The sequence below is a fragment of the Neomonachus schauinslandi genome, chromosome 4 (assembly GCF_002201575.2).
Source record: "Neomonachus schauinslandi chromosome 4, ASM220157v2, whole genome shotgun sequence".
Taxonomy (NCBI): domain Eukaryota; kingdom Metazoa; phylum Chordata; class Mammalia; order Carnivora; family Phocidae; genus Neomonachus; species Neomonachus schauinslandi.
Window position 1 is genome coordinate 3688023 of NC_058406.1, and position 22943 is coordinate 3710965.

General features: G+C 54.0%; 1 protein-coding gene across 2 annotated transcripts in view; it reads right to left on the reverse strand.

The window, feature by feature from the left end:
* Window positions 1-22943, reverse strand: part of NPHP4 (nephrocystin 4) — a 113532-nt gene that overhangs the window by 12701 nt on the left and 77888 nt on the right. The window contains exons 17-20 of one of the 2 annotated variants that reach the window (XM_044913854.1): window positions 11715-11875; window positions 9143-9320; window positions 3723-3848; window positions 1040-1251 (exon numbers count right to left, since the gene is read on the reverse strand). In XM_044913854.1, the coding sequence (XP_044769789.1) occupies window positions 1040-1251; window positions 3723-3848; window positions 9143-9320; window positions 11715-11875 (677 nt within the window). The remainder of the gene's footprint in view (window positions 1-1039; window positions 1252-3722; window positions 3849-9142; window positions 9321-11714; window positions 11876-22943) is intronic. The other variant, XM_044913855.1, reaches the window with a different exon arrangement.

Consider the following 22943-nt stretch of genomic DNA (forward strand, 5'->3'; position numbering starts at 1 on the left):
AGAAATCCAATTACTCCCAAATTCACGGCTATATTCAGAATGAGGGCTCCGAGCTGTGGAAACTCTACCAGGACACATCAAACAGGAGGAAACCCACCAACACCACGGGAAGAACAGGACACCAGCAGTGGCAGCACCTGACTGAGGACCTGCCGTGCGCCAGGCCCGCCACCCAAGAGGGACGGCTGCTGGTGAGCCCGGGCGGCAGCCGACACAGCCAAGGTGCGGCTGGGCCACCAGCTCCAGGGGCCCCACCCTCAGCAGCTGCCGTAGGGGAGGAGGCCCATCCGGACCCCAGCCCCACAAGCTCAGTCTGGACGCCCCCCACGGGGCCCTCCCCTGGGCCTCTCCTCCTCCATCAGACCCAACAGTCTTGCTCGCTGGCCTGTTTCCGTCTCTCTCGCTACACCCCACACCTGAGGGCAGGAGCCTTCCCCAGCTGCTGTGAGCACGAAGGGCTGAGCAGCGACGTCTGTTCAGACACCTGCCTGCCTTAATGTAAAGGGTGATCCTCAAAGATCTTCCTCAAGGCCCCTGTAGCATCTTGATTCCATAAACCCATCAGGTACAACCACTGTCTCCTCCTAGGTCTATGACGCAAAATATGGTAGGGTCTTCTCTAGACTTTTAGACAAAAATGGGAATTTTTCTGATCAGAATGAATTACTTGATTTGCACTGATGACCCATTCACAGCTCTGACCCCATACCTGGGGGCCGCTCAGAATCCCCTCTAGAGCCTGCTTAACAGCCCAGGTTATGGACACGCACATGCATGGCCCAACTGGACACAGGATCTCCAGGGGTGGAACCCAAGAATCAGCTTTTATAAAAACTCTCCAGGTAACTCTGATGTGAAAACCTCCCTTGGTGGCTGAGAGGTCCATCTCCCCTCCATTCCACAAGTAGGATTTGGGAGGGAGGGAGAGAGAGCCACGCAGAAGAAGAGGAGAGAGAGGACAAGGCTGCTTTCATTCACAATGACTGCAGCCCCCACACGGGGACACCCGGGGGCAGCGGGAGGTGGACGAAGCCCTCACCAACATGCTGGCGCCCCAGCAGCTGAGCTCTCCTCCGGACTCCTGAAGGCGCACGGACCTCATCCGCTCCAGCTTGCGCCTGCGGACAGCGTCCCCCTCGTGGCCGGCGCCCTGGGGCCCCTTGTTCCTGTGCTGTGTGTGCGTGAACAGCATGGCGGCCAGCTCACGGTCCACGTCAGCCAGCTTCTGTGCTTGAACCACATTTTTTACTGCTGGAAGGTTCAAAGAGGGAGCCAAAGGTTAAAGTGCAGAATTTACGTTCTTTAAGCAGACCCAGCAATAAGCTTCCGGCCACCTCACCCAGGAAGGAAGTTCGCCAGGCACCTTGCCCTTTCCTGTACCTTCTAAGATGCTGATAAAGATGGTAATCGTATAAGCTGGTCTCCACAGCGTCCCCCCTTTACCAGCCTTTCAAATAAAGGAATTCTGATCTTGGTCCTTAGAGACAAATTAATACACCATTACGTGACTTTCCAGAGGGAAATGAAGGTCAGTGTTCGAGAAGCTGATGCTCTCTGGGTTCTCAAGGGCTGCTGACACCCTCATCCAGGACGCAGCCCCACTGGCGAGAGCCTCCTGACTCGGGGACCACTCTGAGCTCTCAGGACACCGCCCCACCAGGTCCTCAGACCCACCCTGTGTGCTCAGATCTGGAATCAGGGGCTCTAATGAGCTGCCCACTTGGCCTGAAGCCCAGGCTCGGATTCGGGGGGCCCTCAGACCAGGCCTGGCTCCCGAGCTCATGCCCCTGACTACACCCAGCTGCCTCTAGACAGCCTGGCCCCCAAGGAACCGACTCCTCTGGGAGACTCTGCTCAAACCCTGGACATACACAGAAGCCGTGTGAGCAGATACACAGAAGCTGAAGCCAGCAGAGGAGCCACATTTTCTTCAGGTGACGAAGCATGGCACACGTCAGGTCACAAGCTGACATCGAGGTTCCTGGACCAGCACTCAAGCTGGTGCAGGCGGGCAGAAGAGAAGGAGCACCCCAACTTAGGACTGGGCCCTTCCTGAGCCTCAGGCACCCGCGGCACCCATGGGTAATGAGCGCCCTGCTGAACCTGCTGGCCGGGTCCCACACCGTCACCCCATCTCCAGCCTCCGAATGAAGCGCTCCATGTGGTGGTAAAGCAATCCTTTCCCCTGACTCGCCCACCTCTTCCTCCATCGCCAGTAACAAGGGCTATTTCCAGGTTCCTCACCACCATTTTAAAGCTGTTCAACTGCTTTTCAGATGCCATGAGTCTAAAAGTTTAGACAGGTAAAATGCCACCCCAAAATAATTTCCCATCTCGGGTGCAGGCATAGTGGGTGGGCCACCCCACCTCAGTCGGGTTTGAGTGGCCCGAGGCCCACAGTCCCGGGGGAAGGAGACAAGCAAGGCTGAGGGTTCACCAATGAGCTCACCGGTCAGACTGTATCACCCAGTTCCAAAGAAACCAGAAATGGAACTCCAGTACTGCTCAGAGCCTGGAAGCACTTTCTAAAACTCTGCACAACTTCCTACTTGCTGAGCCTTGCCCAGTGGGGAAGACAGGCTCTCTGATGGAACTCCCCATCCTCTGTCTTTGATCCAACAGGGAGAGGGGGACCAGTGACTCCAGAGACTCTCCATTCGCTCAACAAACCCTCATGAGTTACAGCTCCCTGCACCGCCTGGCAGAGCCCCTGACCTGCTGGGCCCCAAGGTGGGGGCTTTCACAAATACCCCCCAACCTGTTCTTGGACCAGCCAGGGACAGAGAAGCACTGGCCCCAAAGTGGGAATTCCAGATTCTCACCCAAGTTCACCACCCTTTACCACTCAACTGGCCAAGTCACCTGACACCCACTGCCTCAGTTTCTTCAACACTCAACGGGAGAACAGACTCTCAGCCCGCCGGGATCATGGACCTTGGACCCATCTGAGCATCAGAACCCCAGGTCCCTCTCCCGGGAGAACGCTCGAGCCCCCACAAAGTCTGGGCTGGAGTTTCAGGGAACGTGGGGTCCCAGAGGCCTCTCACCAGCCACAGTGCGGGGCCTCCCTCCCCGGGCACAACAGGCTCAAGGACAACAGTACCCGAGGACCGTCAACACAGGAAGCTCAGGGCAGCTGTGGATCCACGCCAGATGGCCAGCAACATGGGGGAACAACACCCAAAGGGCACGCCCTGCTTTTCATCCCACCAACAACTTTGCATCCAGGTCTGTGGGTGATTTAAGGGGACAGAAAACTTCAGACGCCCCCTGCTGTGGACAACATTCTCCCCAAGCACAGGACTTACTTCCCAAGCTCCACGACTGCTTTACTCTCCCCACCGTTGAGACTTCAAATCAGTTTTTAAAAACCAGTCTTTGTTCATCCTACCCCTTCCTTCACTTCCTGCTCCCCTGCAGATGGGCAGTTAACCAAAAACACTTGTAGGATGATAATGTGCCTGTGAAACAGCCCAGCCGGCTTCCACGGAGCCTGCGCCAGAGCACGCCGGCTGTGACGCCCGCGCTGACCCGGCACGGCCCGAGGGTCCGGCGAGTCAGGGCACTGAGCTGGACACGACGGCCACCGCTCCCGCCCCCAGATCACACGTGTACCTGCATGCACACGGGCGGACACGCAGCCTTCCGTCTCTCGCTCCACCCTTTCCCCACGCCAATCACACCCGCACACGACCCACGTGCCCCCGCCGCTCCTCACTCACGTCTCCGAGCCCCGCGCGTGAGGAGACTGCCTCCCTCGAAGTGGCTGGCTCCATCATTCGAGATGACCCGTGACCTGGAAGGTGGCAACGAGCCGGAATTTCTCACTCTCTGCTCACACACGTGACCTAAAATAAAAACATCCCAGCAGAAGGTATTAACACCAAAAGGAGTGCGATGAGCCACATCAATATCCCCCGTAGGGAGTTCTGGGCTTCTAAGGGCCCGTCCACACCCCGGCCTGATAACACCCCAAAACGGCACTCGGGGTTCTGACTCTGCTTGGCAGTTGAGAGGCGGCCGGTAGGTGTGTCTGCTCTCCCTCGGGGCGTTAAAGCTCCAGGCGCTCAGGGCGCTTGCTCACACTCTCACTTCTGATCTCGGAGTGGCCCTGGCAGCCCCGCTTCGTGGGACGGCTCACGCATTCCCACGCCCGCTACTCAGGGGAGGCCTCCATGCACGTCCACAAACGTCTGACTTCAAACACACTTGAAGGTAAAAGAGCCTCGGCAAGCTAGAATCTTCTGGAGCTCTTTTCCCACAGAAGCCTTGGAGAGAAGCAGCACGCAGCTTCAGAGGGCCTGCGCGAGCCCAGAGGCGGAGCACAAAGCACGCCTGCCCCGGCTGAATGGCCGACGTGTGCGAGGCCCAGGGGAGAAGGGCATCCTACCCTCGGAGCCCACGGCCCCTCTGCGAGGACAGGACTCCCCCCTCAGGGGAGGCAGAGTACAGCTGATGAAGTCGGATTCCAAAACGAACCCCCCAAGTTCCAGACGCAAAACGCTCACGCTGTGGGCTTCCCCGATTCTGGCAGGATGGTGTTGAACACCCGCAGGCATGGGGCGTCCTGGCGATCTTTCTGGGAGCTGTTAGAAGAGGTACCCCTCCCCCCGGGTGCCCGTTCCCCACCTCTCTGCTGGCCTCCGCTCTGCCCCAGCGGACAGCGGGCTTCCCCGCTCAGCTCCGCCCTCCCCTGCCTCTGTCCTGTGGGCCAGTGCTGGGCACAGGAGCACAGCCCTGACCTCAGTGGTGAGCTGGTCCTCAGCAGTGCTGACCAAGGTGACGTTTCCGTCTCCAGCTGCCTGACAGAAACGTCTCTCTCTCGACTGGCTCGGGAAGGGAATGCCTGTCCCGCCAGGGAGGTCATGTGGTCTCTGCCCTGCTGCCAATGGGGGCCGCCCCTGCAGACCCCAGGGGATAGCAGCTGGAGACCCCAAAGACACGGGTGTGACAGCAGACCATCCCTCAGGCGACTAGCAAGGACTAAGGCCCCAGTCTGGGTGTGGGGAAAAATGCTCGATTCAAAAACAACAGACAGACTGAAACCACCTCTGGCCAAATCAAGAAGTGATTTACTCGGCGTGTTTTAACGGCTGGCTGCACACAGGTGAGCAGAGTCCTGCCCCTGGGGACTTCCATTCTCATCGTTTTCAGACTCCTCTGGTCCTCTCGAGTGTTTTCTGAGAATCACACATCAGGCTGGCCTTCCCCCCAGGCTTCCTGCGACAAGAGCAGCTCCTGGTTATCTGCCCTGCTGCCCAGAGCGTCCACAGCTCAGCCAGCAGCCCCGGGCAAGGCTGGCACACTGGCCGCGTTCCGCACCCCCCGCCAGGGAGATCAGCTCGCCGGGACAGGCGTGGCGCTCACTGTCTAGAGCCTTCCCTGATGCAGCACCACACTCCGGGCCTGGCGAAGCCTGAGGTCGAGCCCGGGTTCTGCCTGCTGGGCGTGCGCCATGTCACCATGAGACGCCAGACGCAGGCCTGCCTCCTCTGCAGTGGGTTCCTCACCAGCCTGGCCACTAAGGCAGTGACAATCCTACCTGGGGTCTCTTCCTGGGGGGACTTCGGTGCCAGGCCCTGTCCTCCTGCAGCTCCGTCCCTCCCCCGACGTCAGCTCTGTATGCGCAGTGCACACGTCCACCTTCAGGCTCAGACCTCCGGGCAGACACCACATTTGCCACCCCCGTCCCTCCCTCTGGCCCTGCGTCTCGAGTCCCAGCTGTTCTCGGTCTCTCCTCTGCTGGGAAGCACTTCTCCACGGGGTCTGCCCACCACCCACCCGCAGCTGCTTCTCTGCTCTTCCCCTGCAGACAGAGGGGCTGCTGAGTCCTCTGCCAAACACAGTCCTCTCATCTCCCTCGGGTCAGTTTACCCCCAACACAGCATCACAAGGTCGTGAGGCTCATCCCCAAGAATGGAACCTGGTGTGAACACCACTTCGGTGGGATCAGCTGCTCACGCCTCAGGGCCTGCTTTGTCAGCCCAAGTCCAGGAGGAACAGATTTGGAAGCAAGACAGGCTCTCACACTCGCTCATCCACCCGTTCACGAAGCTCGCATCACCACGCCAGGCCACTGTGGCTGCTGCTGGGCGACCATCGCAGCAAGGAAGAACCAGCCGTGTCCCCCAGAAGCCACCAGGCCCCGAGGGGGACAGACAAGCAAACAAGCAGACAGGCAAGGACAGACAAGGACAGACAGCCTGGCCAAGTGGGGAGGGGACAGCCAGCTGGTGCCAGAGCCCAGGTCCCGGCCTGACACTCACTGCCCCGGTATCACCTGCTCTCCACATGAGAGGGGATGAGGCGCCACCCAGCCCAGGTGCACCCACTTCCTGCCCCGAGCTCAGAGTCGGTCCGGGCTCCCTGCTCTCAGCGCTATTTCTTCCCGGTGTGGGCGGACGGTCTGGCAAGCTCTCCATCCCACCCTGAGGGCGTGCTCCATCAGTCACCTGGCAGTGGGCACGAACCACCTCCGCTCCCTGTCGGGACAACGGATTCATGCCACACCTGAGGGAACTTGGGAGCCCTCCGTGGCCTTCCCTGAAGCACAGGCAGGGAGGCCTTCCCCCGTGTCCAGCTGACGTGCCCACGGCCTCTGTTCAGCCTGGTGATCGCTCCACTGGGACGGACGCACAGAAGCCAGGGAAACGGCTGCAGGTCAGGATCTGGTGTAGACAGCTCGGGGGGCGCGCGGCCAGCAGCCTTGGAGCCGGGCTCTCAGGAGTCACGACTGTCACCGTGGCATGCGGGACCAGCAGGGCCACGCGGTCACCTCCGGACAGACCAGGGCCGTCCCTGAGCATCACAGTTTCCTCTGGCGGTATTTGCACTCAGAGAAACGGTTTGTTTGGAAGCTGGGACAACAAACTACATCAGTAGAACGTACACGCGCTGACTCCGGGACCGGACGCACAAAGGTGCTCACCTCCTCAGGGCACGGTCCACAGTCTCCAGCCGCTGCGGGCTTTCTCTCCCTTCAGTGAGACCTGGGTTAATCTGGGGACCCGCACATCTGCCAGGGGTGCAGAAACTCCCTCCAGATAGGCAGCGCTCCTGACGCAGTTTGCAACTACCTCGTTCCACGGCAGGAGCACAGCACGTCACCATGTCTGACCCCAAACCCAGGCCATCTGTCCACGCCACCCGGTTCTCCTTCAACCCTGAGAACACGGAGCTGGGGGTCGGGGCAGCACCTTGCTCCCCTGGCGGGCCCCCCGGAAGGGCTGCAGATGAACCACAGTCAGACCGCACCACCAGGATCACTGGGATGGGAGAGCACGGTTCTCGTGACCCCCACATAACGAAAGATCACTGAGAGACACTGCAGACGAGGCTGCAGAGACCATCACGGAGCCTGTCTGAGCCGAGAGGCCGCGGGCGCGAGCACCACCCCTCCCTGGGCGCGGAGAGGGCGCCTCGTCCGCAGCCTCGCGCCAGACCGCACGCCCTGTGAATGCGGAGCCATGGAATGCCGGACAGGCACCGGGATGCTGGCCTGACCCTGCTTCTGTCCCCTGAAGCTCACCCAGCCTCATCTTGCCTGCCGCTCGGGGCAGAACAATCAGTTTCATAAAGAAATGAATCCACAACACTTTTTTTTCCCCAAAAAATGCAAAATTGACAGAGGAAAGCACAGCATGGCCGCATGGACCAGTGTGCTGCGCGCATCTGTCCTTTGTTAATCGCCCTCCACGTCCGCACCTCTCGGGCACGCGTCTCCGACTCTCTCCCATGCGCTATCGCTCTCTTGCAGGCAAAGTATGGAAACGGCAATTTAAGATAACATATAATGGAGCTAATCTTTCTTCTGAAGATAAGATTTAAAACACGGAGTCACTGCACATTTGTGGGCCGTGAATAAATATAAAAATAACCAATGCAATCTCAGACGCAAAACGCTTCCTGCAGCTCCGTCACTCGTAGGAGCCTCTGAATGATGTCTGCTTCTCACATGCGGCTCATTTCTTTCCCCAGAGCCTAACTGAGTTTTGCCGTTTCCATTTTGTCTGTTCTCCAGGCTGCCTCGGATCCTACCACTGTAAACAAGCAGGCAGAAACCTCCACCCTGACTTAATGAGCCGTGCACGCTCCTCCGGCTGCAGCAGCCCCAGCCCACCCGCCTCCGTGCTGCCCGCCCGGGCGCATGTGGCCCATGGGGCTCCAGGCTTTAAAGTCAGCCTGGGCTTTGAGGAATGGAAAATTCCCCCATAAAACGTGAGAGGTTTGAGTCTCATCTAGACAGACACAGCTCCAGAAACCTCAAACAGCTTGATTTTGTCCTGCTTTCCATTTCACCCCGAAAAACCCCCATCTTTCCATAGTCCCCTCAAGGGAGACTGAGTGGGCTTGTCCCCTGGCCCCACAGGGGCTCGCTCTGGTCCCCTGCCCTGTGGGGGGCACAGGCAGGCATGCTGGCCCCACATCCCCTGCCGGTCAGGGCCTCAGGGGAGCCTCCAGAACGTCCAGGCAAGTCCACTGTAGCCACAGCCAGCCCAATGCCCTGCCACCAGCATGTGAGTGAAGGTGCACCAGGGCTGAGCTCAGTGTCCAAGAAGCAACCCTCAGACACCACCAGATGTAAGGTCAGGGTGCTAGGCTCTAAAGCAGTGCGCTTCTCTGTTCTCTTATCCCCAAGCTGCGTGGAAGTTGAGCAACATTTCTCTCTCCTCTCCTGTGATGAAGTAGTTCTGTGGACTGATATTCCAGATGAAAATCTCTCCTGGAACCAGTCATTTTATCTGAGGATTGTCACGGAGATGCCCCGTAGACCGCACCAAGAAATAAAATGTGGGCAAGCCTGAGATGACTAATGATCCCAAATCCTGATGAGAAATCAGGACACCAAACATCTGATGCCAGGACAGGCTCAGGGGTCAAGGACAGATGCTCGTGGTCAAGAACAGATGCCCAGTGGTCAAGGACAGGCCCAGTGGTCAAGGACAGATGCTCGTGGTTAAAGACAGATACCCAGTGGTTGAGGGCAGACTCAGTGGTCAAACAGTAAGAGTTTTTCTGAATTCCTATTGATTATATGATGCCCACAGCAGGACCACTGCCCTGAGGGAGCTCATGCAGCAAAAGGGAAAATGAGTGGCCACCCAGGAGACGGTGTGAGGCCAAAGTCGCCGGGGACTCTTACCCACATTGGCCAGCGTCAGATGCAGCCAGCCTTTCACCACCGTGTAGACACCAATGGGCTTGACACAGCCAAACCGGGTCACATCTGCACTCACCACCACGTCCTGTTCATATTCGGTCGCCACGACCTCAAGCTCGTGCAGGACCTGCACAGCCGGCCGGCCTTGGCGGAGTAGCTGCTGCAGGGGAGAAAGGCACCAGTCAGAGGCTGGCTGAGGCAGAGCCCATCTCCTTCTGAAAACCTACGCCCTTGATACCAGGTCTTTCCCGCAAATTCTCTAATAAAGTGCACCCCAATTCACCCACTGAGTGAACACCACAGGTGCACAAACAGACCTGGCAGCCACCCTCCTGGAGCCCCTTCTGTTCTGTGGAGAGAACAATGGGAAACGAGCAACGGAACAAGGCTGGGGATGCTGAGCAGACCCCATCCACGGTAAGTGAGCTTCAAGAAGGAGGTAGGAGCCAGGCAGGGAAGGCTGGGGGCAGAGTACAGACCCCCCACACCCGGGGCCTGGAGCATCAGGCTTCAGTATGGCTAGAAGACAGGTGGCGGGCGGGAGCAGGGTCGCTGGGTAACCGAGGCCGAACTGCGTGCGGGCTGCCATGTGAGCACAGCTCTGAGTCAGAAACACACTTCCGGCAAGTTCTCATCTGGGGAGAGCAGCAGAGCGTAACGGTAAAGAGCACAAGCTTCCGAATCAGAACTGGGCTAAATGCCTGGCTCGGCCACTGTCAGCGCGACTCGGGCCTCAGTTTCCCAGCCGGACACGGGGACAGTGCAGCGCGAGCGCGGGGCAATCAGCCACTGTCACTATCGCCCTAACAACGCTGTCGTATTCGCGGGACCGGAGCCAAAGGTAGGGCACACCGTCCCTCGAGAAGCTCACTGCAACGTCGCTCACAGGGCAACCGGCAAAAATCCCTCACAGCCAACAACACGAGCAGGGGAGCCAAGCCACGGTGCACCACACCCTCCAGAAAATCCACGTACCAAAGGCACCTAACTAGCCCAGCACCTGCAGTCACAGGGGATTCGCTCTTCTCATCTAAGTTTCCCATCTCTTCTCTATAAATTTTAAAGACTTTATTTTTAAAAAGTAAAACTTAATTTTAATTTATGCAAGGGTCAATAATCACAAGAGCATTTGTTTCAGGGGCTCTTCGTGGAGGACAAGATAAAATAACTCCGTCTCCAGGTGATAAAACACAGGGACACAGGGCTCAGCTGGGGATGAGGCAGAAGCCGTGACCATCCCCAGTTCACAGGGGCTCCTCTCTGCCCCTCCAGTGCCCCTCCCTCCTCCATTCCCTCCTCCCTCCTCCCCCCATTCCCTCCATTCCTCACCCCTCTGTTCCCTCCCACTCTCTCGGTGCCCCCTCCACTTGCTCAATCTACGCAGCACCATGCCCACTGTGGGTCATGACTGTGCCGGAGATGAAGACTGACTGTCCCATCCCCACCCACCAGGATGTCATCAGCCAGCATCACAGACAGACAAGCAATGGCCACGACAATCCCGTGGGCACTGCGACCCAAGAAGGTCCGAGGGACCAGGGTGAGGAATGAGAACATCAGCCCACATCTGCTGAGTGCTCACCACGGGTGATCCCTGCCCTTGCTCCTCCCAGTCCCCTGGGGGCATCACCCCTCGTGGATGGACACCTGAGTCGGGTGGAGGAGGGATGGTGCAGCCCAGGTGAGCCCTCAGGGGGAAGAGGGGGAACAGGCAACCCCCAGAGGAAGAGGGGCACGGATTCAGGGGAGCTGCGCACACAGCCAGGCACACCACGGAACAGGAGCCGTGAGCTCGTCATGGTGAGGGGTGCCAAGGAGCGAGCAACGATGGGGCTGGGTCGCAAGTCTCAGTGACCACACTGACAGCTGCAGGGGCAAGGCTCGGGGTGGGGGGGAACCGAGGGGCGCCCGAGGCTGGAATCCGGAAGGAAGTCCACTAATGGGAGTCCAGGAGAGCGGGTGACTCTCAGAGATGCAGGAACTGGGGCTGTGGTGCTGTGCCCTCTCCCACCTCCACCCCGCAGCCAGGACATCGTGTCCCCAGTCCCAAGCTCAGGAGCTGCCGTGCAACTACGCTGACCCTCTTGGGAGAAACACCAGGGAAGAATCTTTAATTAACACACGGATTTAGGATTTAGTATACAAGGAAGATGGAAAGCACAATTAGAGAAAGAATTAGATTCTAATTCTAATTACAATTAGAAAAGCACAATTCTGCTACCATAGCAGGCTTCGGGTGACCTTTGCACACCCCAGTAGGTCCCTCCTCCCTGCCCCCGCCCCCCTGGTGGGCCAGGCCGCTGCTCACAGGGAATGTGCATCCTCACTGTCCTGAGGGGGTGGAGGGGCAAAGGTGACCTTACCTGTGGTCGGTTTGTGGGAGGAGCTGACTGATGACAGAAAATATAACCTAGCATTACACAACTGAGACTTTGTGAAAATCTTTGCCTTTGGGGAAGGACAGAATTTGTGAACAGTCAGACCACCTACGGAGCAGACCCTCCCAGGAGGGACGCCCCACCCTAACTGGGCTCAGCCTTCGAAGAGCCACCACCTTCATCTGGACGGCCGCAGATCCCACGAGGAGCAAGGAGTCTCCATCCCAGACGTCGATCTGTAGGGTCTGGGCGGCCAGGTAGTGGGTGAACCAGCGCTGTTCTCCGGGTTTCAGGAAGCCAGGCTCCACCAGGTACTTGAGCTGAAAGCCAGGAGGCCCTGTCCAAAGAAGCCTCGAATGAGCCCAAAGGTGATTCGAGTCGTTTACCATCTTTACATTTTGAAGTGATTCCTGCTGTGGTCACAATCACTAATTTCTGCTTCCATCATAACTACAGTTTAATAAACACATCAATCAAAAATGTCATAAAATACCCAAATTTACAAAATACAGAGTCACGTCCAGAAGTCGACATTTCTTTCCAATACATACACTGAACTCCTCCCAGAATATGATTCATGGTTTTCACCGAGTCCTTGTAAAACCGTCTATCCTGAACAGGGATAGATGTCCTGATGGGGCTGCCCAGGGAGGTCACTATTCTGCGTGCAGGGTTTAAGGAGAAACGCGGTCTGCTGTCACAACCAGGAGAACACACACACATGCAGAGCTCAAGCTGAGCTCAAGCTGAGCTCAAGCTGAGCTGCCCAGAAGACCCCAAGTACGGCCCTAGCCCAGAGCCTCCCAGGGCTGCACCCGGCTCTCGGGCTCCTCACTGAGAGACGGAGTGGACTACAGCCCCCGCCTTTAGGCTTTGCCAGGTGGCATCACCATCAACTCTAAGTTGACAAAACACCACGGAAGTCATCATTAGTTACAGTGCAGGGAGCAGCAAAGCTGGGGAACACATTCACACATTTCCCCCTTCCCATCAATAATATGTTTACGGAGCCCCCAAGGAGCAGAACACTGACTCGGGGGTGGAAGGGTGCGTGTTTACTCAGCACTGGGAGCAGGTCCCAGGCCGGGCTGAGATCCCCACCCCACCTCCCTCCACCTCAGCCCCGGGGTGTCCCCCTGCTCTCAAGACCAGAATGGTGCTTCCAGCTGAAGGAGGGACGCAGGCTGGGAAGGGACACAGCACTGGGGGCTGACAGAAGGTGGGGTGGAGGGCCTCTCGTGGGCCCAAGGGACACAGCTCCAGGACCAGCTGCCACAGGCCTGGCTCCCGCCAAGCGACAGGTCACGGGGGCACCTCATGGAGTGGAGGGGCAGGAAAGAGTCAGGAAAAAGGCTTAGAGAGGGGATGGCAGTGACACCACACGGTGGCAGGCCAGTCCCTAGCTTCACTCTCAAGTGACCAGAGTCACAGGGCCAGTGGAGGCCAAGGACACTCACCACCCCGACCCCAGTGCCACCAGCCAGCTGAGACCCAGGTGGCCTGTGGCATCTGGTCATTGTCAGGACACCCCCGAACTGAGGGAGCCCTGAGGCTGGCTCGTCAGACGCACAGGAACAAAGACCTGTAAACACCCAAGCCCCAGCTCATGACAGCAATGGCGCCGCTCCCCCCCGCCAGGCCCACCTGGGCTACAGGAGAAGGAAGCGCTCAGGTACCGGCTTCCACACCGGTCAGATTTCTGATTCGAAGAGGCAGAATGGATTTGAACTCTGTGGGCCAACTTCCCAAATGACACTTGCGGACAGCCGGCCCCGGGACCGCCACACTCCACCGCCAGCGTCGCCCAGACCCACAGACTCCCCACCCAGAGTTCTCCTTGCTCCCCAGCGAAGCCTGTCCCAACTGGACCCTCCAGCTCCCCTCAACCAGCTCTTCCTCGCATCATCCCAGAGCGCTTCCCAGGCACCGGGCCCTTGCAACGCCCCTCCCGGGCCGCCTCCCACTCCAACACCACTACTATATCCACTCAGCTGCCCGGTCCTTTCAACGCACCATGAATCCACACTCCACCGATAACGGTGGTGCCCCCAGCATGTGCGCCAAGCACTGCGCAGGGATAACATGGGAGAAGGGGACGGACAGGGTCCCCGCCTATGGAGCTCACGGTCACAGGGTGACACCCTGAGCCCAGAGCTGATGGCACGCTGAGTACCTGGGGGAGGCATTTGGGGGTGTGGGGGCCATCCTGGTCTGGGCCCAGCCTCAGGGCTCTCATGCTGGAGGCGCCTAGTTCCTCCCCCCGCAGGCTTGGGCCCCTTCACTCCAGTCTGGCTCAGACAACCGGCTCCTCGGTGGCCTTCCTTGAGGTCCACGCTCCCTGCAGCCCATCTTACAGCACTGCCAAAGCATCCACAAAGGGAACCCTGTGTCATCTCCATCCCACTCAAAAGTCTGCAATGATGCTGACCACCTACTCAACCAAGACTGATCCCAGGGGCAGTGGTACCTCCCCAGGGTCTGCTCAGGCCCCCAAGCTCACCTCTCTCACCCCCCTCATAAACACTGAGCCCCAGCCCAGCTGGCCTCCTTCCTAAGCCTTAGTCCAGCCACACCCCCATATCCAAGTCTGGTGGGTGCTCTTCCTCTGGTTGGATGGTCCTCAGTCTCCGTCTCTCCTTCCTGACCCACAAACACCCCTGCTCCGCGAAGGCATCCACAACTCCCACAGATGACGAGCACCTCATAACGCTACAGTCTACAACGCCCGATGAATATACAGCAGCTAGGAATATCTACACACCAAATGACAAAGCAAAAATCTAGAGACGCAAGGAGAAACAGACAAAAACATAATAATAGTAAAGACCAACTAATCACTTTGTTTTTAAGGCAGGTCAGGTGGGCAATAAACGAGGGTATGGAAGGCCAGACCGGCTAATCCATTAGGTAGAACATATGTACATATGACACTGTTCCCCGGTAACACCAAATGTATCTTTAGAGTGTATCTGGAACATTAATAAAAATTAACTATATACTAGGCCACAAAGAAAACCTAAATATACTCCACAAGGTAGAAATAACGCAAACAATATTCTCTGACCACAATGCAACAAACTAGAAACTGGAAACAATTTTTTTAAAATAAATTTACAACTTACCTTTAAATAATTCTACATCAAATGGAAAACAAAATCCAAACAGATTTTCTAGAAAAGAATAAAAGTACTACTTATCTGAATCACCAAAGCATAAAGCAGTAATCAAAGGAAAATTCATAGCCTTGAATATTTTGTATCCACAAAAACAAAAGAATTAAAATAAATGAATTGTATCCACAAAAACAAAAGAATTAAATGAATTAAGCAACTCAAATCAGGAAAAAAACACTGGAGAATATAAAAAAGAAGGTAATGATAAAGACAAGATTTAACTGGTCAGAAAGCAGGATAACAGCAAAACCTGCATGAGGGTCACTTCCGTGTCTTTGGAAAGTCAGGGAGATAGAAATGAGCACCTAAAAGGATGTCCCGGTCCCTGGCAGGACAGCTCTCCCCACGTTAACCCATGGATTCAGCAGACCCCCATAAAGGGCTAACAAGTTGATGTAGAAAACCAGCCCAGCCAGAATGTGCAGGAGGCCCTGCAGGTTAGAGCACCCGGCGGGGGGGCCTATACGTCAGAGAGAAGCTGCACCTCTGACTCAACAGCATGCCCACCGTGTGTGGACAGGTACTCTTATGCACAGTCTGGCAAACCACAGCCCACGGGCCGATCCAACTGGGAGCTAAGACTAGCTTTCACATTTTTAAAGGATTGTTAAAAAAGAAGAAGATTCCAGAGAGAACATATGTAACCCAGAAAGTCTAAAATATTTACTATCTGGCCCTTAACAGAAATCAGTTTGCCAACTTGTGGTCTAATGGAACAAAATATAAAATCCAGACATAAACCCAAGTAATAAAAAATGTGGGTATATGAGAAGGGCAGCTCTCAAGTCACTGAAGAAAAAGACAGACTTTCTAATAAACGGCACTAGGTCAAAGGGAGAGACATTTGAAAAAAGATAAAACTGGATCCCTATCTCCCATCGTACAAGAGGATAAACTACAAACAGACCAGAAGTCTCATGTGAAGAACGAAACCTACAAGCCCCTGGAGAAGCCGTGTGTGGATCTCTTTATGAGCTGGGGAGGTGAACACCTTCGCACAGACTCCTAGGACTCGGAAATTTAGAAGCAATAAAAATAAAGACCACCATCTTAGAGGACAAAACAACAAAATTTTACGGGGCGCCTGGATGGCTCAGTCAGTGGACTCTTGGTCTCAGGGTTGTGGGTTCGAGACCCACACTGGATGGAGAAATTACTTAAAAATAAAACCTTAAAAAATTAAAAAATAAAATAAAATGAAACTTTACATAGCAAAACCCACCAAAAGCAAAGTAAAAATGACAAAGCAGGAGAACATACCTGCAATTTATATCATGGGCAACAGCTAATCTCCTTAATAAACAGAGTTCCCAAAACAAGAGGACAGAAAAAACAAAAATTTGGATGGAAAAATGTAAAGATATGAATAGAAGTTTGCAGACAAAGACAAATATAAAAGATGCTCAACTTCACTCATTATAAAAGAAACGCAAACTAAAACTTCACTAAGATCCACGTCACATCGATCAGCTGTACAAATCCCAAAGTTGAACAGCCTGTTTTGCGGGCAAGGCCCTGAGGAAACAGGCCGTCCCGTGTGCTGCGGCGGGAGCAGACTGGCCATGGGCTGCCACGGGGGGCGGCTGACGGCCGTAATCCGATAGCTCGCAACGCCCCGAGCACACGGGCAAGCACAGAGAACGTGTGAACCCGAGGCTGGAGCTGCTGCCTTGTCTGACACCGCGAAGCCTGGAAGCGGCCGAACGGCCGTCAGCGGACACTCATGCCCAGCGCCCTACGATGTAGCTGCACACACAACGCAGGGGTCTCTGCAGGGAGCCAAGCTCAGGACACAATGGTACGGATCAAAGCAACGTGGAAAAAGCGTGTATTTGGCATGCTACCTGTTGAATAAGGAAACAAGGAGAAATAAAAACCTATTTCCTTACTTTCTGAAACAAACAGAAACATCACAAGGAGAGGCCAGAGACTAAAAGCCCGGTTACCTCTAGGAGGCCGCACGGGGGGCGCATGGTCTAGAGGGCACGAGGGTTTTAGATTTTGAGCCATGTAAATATTCTAACAAATTAAATCAGAAGGGAAGGAAAACCTAAAACTGAGAACAAATGGAAACAAGTGAATCTGACTGAATATCAAACTGGCAACAGGTCCACAGAGGAAAGAATGATCTCCAGCACGCTGAACCAACTCTTTGTCCCCAGCGGAATGTGGCTCAGGACGGGAGAACACCAGAAATCTGAACCCTCCTCACTCAGCACGAGTACCCTTAGTACTAACATTAGCCATGTAATTCTAAAAGTACATTATAGAAACTGTAAGGAAAAGTAAGTAAACGAATTGTCAGGAAGCATGATTTCCAGTATAAGGAGAAAAAGATACAAATCAATTACTTTAAGAAAAAACTCTAAATCTGAATTAGAAATAGCAATGTGAACTCGTGTTTGAATCTATATTCTCCAGCTCTGCCCAGTGAAAAGCCTGGACACCATGCCACCCAGAATCAAAAGCGCCCCAGCCCTCTGTCTCTGGAAACACGCCCCACGCAGGGGAGGCGGCTGGTCCGGGTCTGAGGCACAGAAAGTCCGAGGTAAGAAGGGACACTGGGCCGTGCAGAGAGCGGGGCCACGCCCAGGCTCCCAGGTTAACCTGAAGGGCTACCACTGGCCAAAGGGGGGGAAAGTAGAACAAGAATATCAGAGTGATACTCAAAAGACAGAACAAAAGACAAAACCGAAACCAGACAGACAAAATCTCAATTGTCACTACTGGAGTAACCGTTACAACTTCTTACTCTGAAACCTGGAAACTAAAGGGAAAGTATCGAACATCTGCTCTGTTTTGGAGGGTGTAAATGTAGTTCAGTCTTGGTTGATAAGGGAAAGCTCTTTTTTTTAACAGAAGAATGTCTGTTAATAAAGGGAAACCAAATGACAAAATCAGAAAAATTACCATTTACAAAATTCCAGTTAAAGACCCGACCCAGGCAAAGCCCCGCCAAGGATGCTAGAAGTGTGGGTGAAAGGTTGTTGGGGTGGATATTCGCACGGAGCCAATGACCGGCCTGAGAACTCTGTGCCAAGTGCCACGGGGAAGCGCCTCCCTTCCTCCGGAGGAACGTGGGGCAGATCAAACCAGCACCGTAAGGACGAGAGACCTGACCTCCGCACTGCTGATGGACGCCACATGAAGCCCGTGAAGCGCTGGCGCCAAATCCAGACCCGGAGGGAGCGTTAGCCCTAACTGCCCGTGTGCGAGACCTTCCGGAGGGGCCACAGCCAACGGTCAGATGCACACAGAACAACATTCTGTGTGACAGCTCACCTTCAGACAGCCTCTGTCACTGGAAAGAGAATGCAGGGGACTATTCCAGATGAAAGGACATTGGGGCGGTAACTCCCAGTACAACCCAGGACCCAGACTGGATGTCAGAGCGAGAAAATAGCTATAACAAATGTACGCGGGAAGACTGGGAATGGGACTGTGAGATCCCTGTCCTCTTCAGTATGACGGGGGCTGCTTTTCAGCAAAGCCTGTTCTGTGTTTAGAGGAAAGTGTTACCTCGCCTGCTACTGACTTTCAAATGATGGAGGGAAAAGGATAAAGAGTCAACGCAAGCATTTCAAACTGCACAGACACAATCTCTGGGTGGGGACATGGGACCGGAGGAAAATGCACAGGACACAGGAGATCCACCACGGAAGAGGCAGGCGAGGCAGCACCAGATGGGCCCAGAGCAGGGCCGGCGAACCCCGGGACGAGAGTTCTCCAGACCGGGGGGGGCGGCCTCTCGGCTGACCCAGAGTTCAAGGACTCCAGCTCCCGTGCTAAGGAGGGTCCCACTGGCCAAAACATCAGGAGGAATGTGTTAGAAAAACCTAACTCCAGGCCAGAAAGCACAGGAAATGAAAGGAAGGAAGGCACCGTGTGTGTGGCAGAGGATGGGACCACCACCCTCAGCTGAGCCCTCCTGAAAGGAGCAGGGACAGTGGTCAGAGGGGAAGCTCCAGAGCTATACCCCCATCCCGAGCAAAGGAGGGAACAAGAAGCAATTCTACTCACAACTGGAACACCAAGAAACTAAGGGGCCTCGGGCAGAGGCAGCCACCAGGCCCAGGGCCGTGGGTTCCAGAAGCTTCTGTTCAGGAGGCTGCCATGTCTCCTGTTGGACCAAACATACTCTAGTGGACGTGCACGGGGGGGGGGGGGGGGAACGACACTTCTTGGCAAACTGACTAAAGATGAACATATACGACCCTAGAGCAATTTCACTCCTGGGCACACACCCAACACCAGCTGCACCAAGGGAATGCTCACCACAGCTTTACTCCAAAGCCACAAAAGCTGGGAACAATCCAAATGTCTACGGACAACCGAATGCATATGTGTGCAATACTCAGGCAGGATTTCTATACAGCCAGGATAAAGGACAGGCTACACAGCAAGCTGGATGGACCCCACAGACGACGTCGAGCAGAAGGGAGAATCGGAAGGGCACACACAAGATGATCCTGTTTCGGTTCAAAACTGCAGGTGCACTGGTCGACGGTGACAGAATTCCAAAGAGTGGTCACCAGGGGGAGGCCACTGATGATGGGGGTGCGGGGGAGGGGAGACCGGGGTTCGGTCTGCACCCTGTAGTCATGCAGATGTGTTCACTTTGTAAACATTACAGCTCTTATAAAAATTAACTCAAAATGGATCACAGACCTAAACTTGCAACACTAAACTTTGACGCTCTTGGAAGATAAAGTAGAGGACAAAAATCCAGGTGACCTCGGGTGTGGTGACAAGTTTTTTCCTCTAACACCAAAGACACGAATGACCCATGACAGAAATAACTGATAAACTGGACTCCATTAAAATTAAAAACCTCTGCCTTCCGAAAGACACTGGTAAGACCACGAAAAAGACGAGCTACAGGCTGGGAGAAAACATTCGCAAAGCAGACATCTGATAATGGTCTGGGAGGCAAAACAGAGAGAACTCTCAAAACACAACAATAAGAAAACCCAATCTACAAACAGACAAAAGATATGAACAGACACCTCCCCAAACAAGATGCACCCAGGGCAAGTAAGCGTATGAGAGGAGGCTGCCCCTCACACGTCATTGGGGAAGTGCAACTGATACAACAACAGTGAGATCCCGCTATGTACACATGAGAACAGCCAAAACCCCAAACACCGCCAACACCAAATGCTGGGAGCGTGTGACGCCCCAGGGACGCTCAGTCACTGCTGGTGGGGACGCAATGTGGTGCAGCCACTCAAGAAGACGGCTGGGCAGTTTCCTACAAAACCAAACATGCTCCTACCACATGCTTCTAGGTATTACCCAAATGAGTCGAAAATTTAGGTCTACACAAAATCCTGAACAAAATGTCTACAACTGCTTTATTCGTAATTGCCAAACCCTGGAAGCAACTGAGATGCCCTTCAGTAAGGAGGTAAATGGATGTCCATCTAGACAGTGGAGTATTAGTACTAAAGAGAAATGAGCTACCAAGCCACAAAGACACGGAGGAATCTTAAATGCATACTAGGTAAGTGAAAGAAGCCAGTCTGGACAAGCTACATACTGTATGATTCCAAGTGTAGAATACCCTGAAAAAGGTAAAACCATGGCGACAGGAGAAAGGTCAGTGGTGGGGAGGGAGAGGGGAGAGAGAGGGAGGAAGAGATGGAGCACAGAGCATATCTGGGTGGTGAAATTATTCTCTACGCTACTGTATGGGGATACAGACGCACTGCATTTGTCAAAATCCACAGAATGTACAAAACAAGAGTGAGCCTTGTTGTGAACTCAGAGCTTTAGTTAAACCACAAAGCATCAACACTGGTCCATCAACTGTAACAAACGTCCACGTGAAGCTAGATATAGCTAACAGGGGAGCTTCTGGGGGCAAGGGGTGTATGGGAACTCTGTACTGCCAGCTCAATTTCTCCATAAACCTAATACCGCTCTAAAGAGCAAAATCTATTAATTTTTAAAAACTTGTGGAACTGAACACTGTGTGGCATGCATGTTATATTTCAACAACAAAAGAAAATACATCTTAAGTGAGGCTCTAGTGAGGCTAGGTGCTGAGCCATGGGGACCCCCGAGCAGGAGCTGCTGGAGGAAGCCCAGCCCTGCCCAGGCGGGGGGCACCTTTGGCTGAATCTCAGGGGGGTAAGACACTGAAAAGAACTTGTTTTGGACTTTAACTTAGGAATTTAGGACTTTGAATTTTAACTCATAATGACAAAATTTGATTTTGGAGTTTAATTTCTTTGGACCTCAACTTGCAAGGAGATTTAATTTTTGGACTAATTTCTCTCTGGGAAATTCATAATGGAAAGGGGTTTATATTCAAATCAGGAGCATCTCTCTGTGGCTGGCCTTTTGAATTAAACTGCCTGAACACTATTTAACCTCACCGCAGAACCTCTGGTGAGCTGCCCCGGATAGAGCGGCTAGATGGGGCTAGGAACAGGAAATGGAAGAGGAGATACTTTCTCGGCAACAGGTGCACGGAGTCTTGAAGTCAATGCACTATTCTGATCCATTTCAGAACCTTCTGGGGGCATTAGCTAAACTGTCCACCAATGGTCCCGGGAGCATCGGCAAAGGGAAGGCAGTTGGTTTGGGACAACTGGTCCCAGGATGGTTGGGAAACCCAGGGAGTGGAGAGAACAAAACCTAGGACTGTCACAGGAGAGCTTCCTGGCCTGGCCATGCACTTCCGTGCCGGGGGCCTCCCGCACTCACCCTCTGCCCCACACATGCTCCTCCCCAGGCCAAGAGCAGCTCATCAGCTGGAAGGTTTGGGAGATGGAACAGGGCCTGAGCTGTGCCCGCATCCCCTCTCTCTTCTTTCCAGATTTGTCTGAAGGAAGCGAGGATGCCGGGGTCCTCAGGCAACAGGGGATCAGGGCTCTACCCCAGGGTCTACGGCCAGGTGGTCCTACCTCTGCCAGCAGCAAAGCCCATCCAATGGGGTGAGCGCCAGCAAGCACGCCCAGCTCTCGCAGGCTGACCAGCGCCTGCAACAGTTCTGACCCTCTGTACTGGTTCTGACCTTGGGCAAGGGAGACCCCATGTACCTGTGACCCCTCGTGCCCAGCTGACTGGCCAACCCTGTCTGTTGTTTGTTTTCTAAGCATTTATGCTTATTTTAAAATTTCCTTCCTTCAGGCGCCTGGTGGCTCAGGGGGTTGAGAGTCCGCCTTCAGCTCAGGTCATGATCTCTGGATCCTGGGATGGAGCCTCGCATGTGGTGGGGAGGGGGGTGTCTCTGCTCAGCAGGGAGTCAGCTTCTCCCTCTGCCCCTCCCACTCCCCGCTTGTGCTCTTCCTCTCTCTCAAATGAATAAATAAAAATCTTTAAAAACCTTTGAAAAAATAAAATTTCTTTCCTTCTACTTTTATTGCATTTGTTCTGGGTTTTTTCCCCAAACTTCTTGAGTTGAACAATTAGATCAGCATTTTAAAAAATACTTTCTTCTTTCCCAATACAAGCACTAAAACTGTAAATTTCCCTATAAATACCATTTTATCTGTATCTCATTTGTTTTACAATATTTGCAATATGATTTCGTGATTCAGTTTTAAATAACCATTTCTATTTTGGTTTCTTCATTGACCTAAGGAATCATTAAAAGTATGTTTAAAAATTTAAAAAAAAACAAAAAACGGCAGTTCAGAGCCTTTTTGGGAGAGGGAGTGGTCGACTTCTGATCTGTGGTGTTGCCGTCAGAGAATGTCAGGCCGTTAGATGGGATACTGGGTCTCTGGGAACACGGTGATGCCTGCGCGATGGCCTAAAACACGCGCACATGTACACGAATGATCAGTTCTCGTAAGTCTCTCAAGTATGCTTGGAAAGAATGCACATCCTCTAAATTGGTTCTATAGGTTTTATGAGACCATCTTTTTTTTTTAACTTTTTTTTTTTTTTTTAAAGATTTTATTTATTTGCGAGAGAGACAATGAGAGAGAGAGCATGAGAGGGAGGAGGGTCAGAGGGAGAAGCAGACTCCCTGCTGAGCAGGGAGCCCGATGCGGGACTCGATCCCAGGACTCCAGGATCATGACCTGAGCCGAAGGCAGTCGCTTAACCAACTGAGCCACCCAGGTGCCCTAAGACCATCTTTTTAAATCATATTCTATAATAACCTTGATTATTTTCTGCCTGATGTGTCAATTCACTGAGAGGGATGTCAAACCTTCCGCGACTATAGGTTTGTCAATTTCCCCTCCTAAAGTCTGTCAATGTTTCTTTTGTATTTTG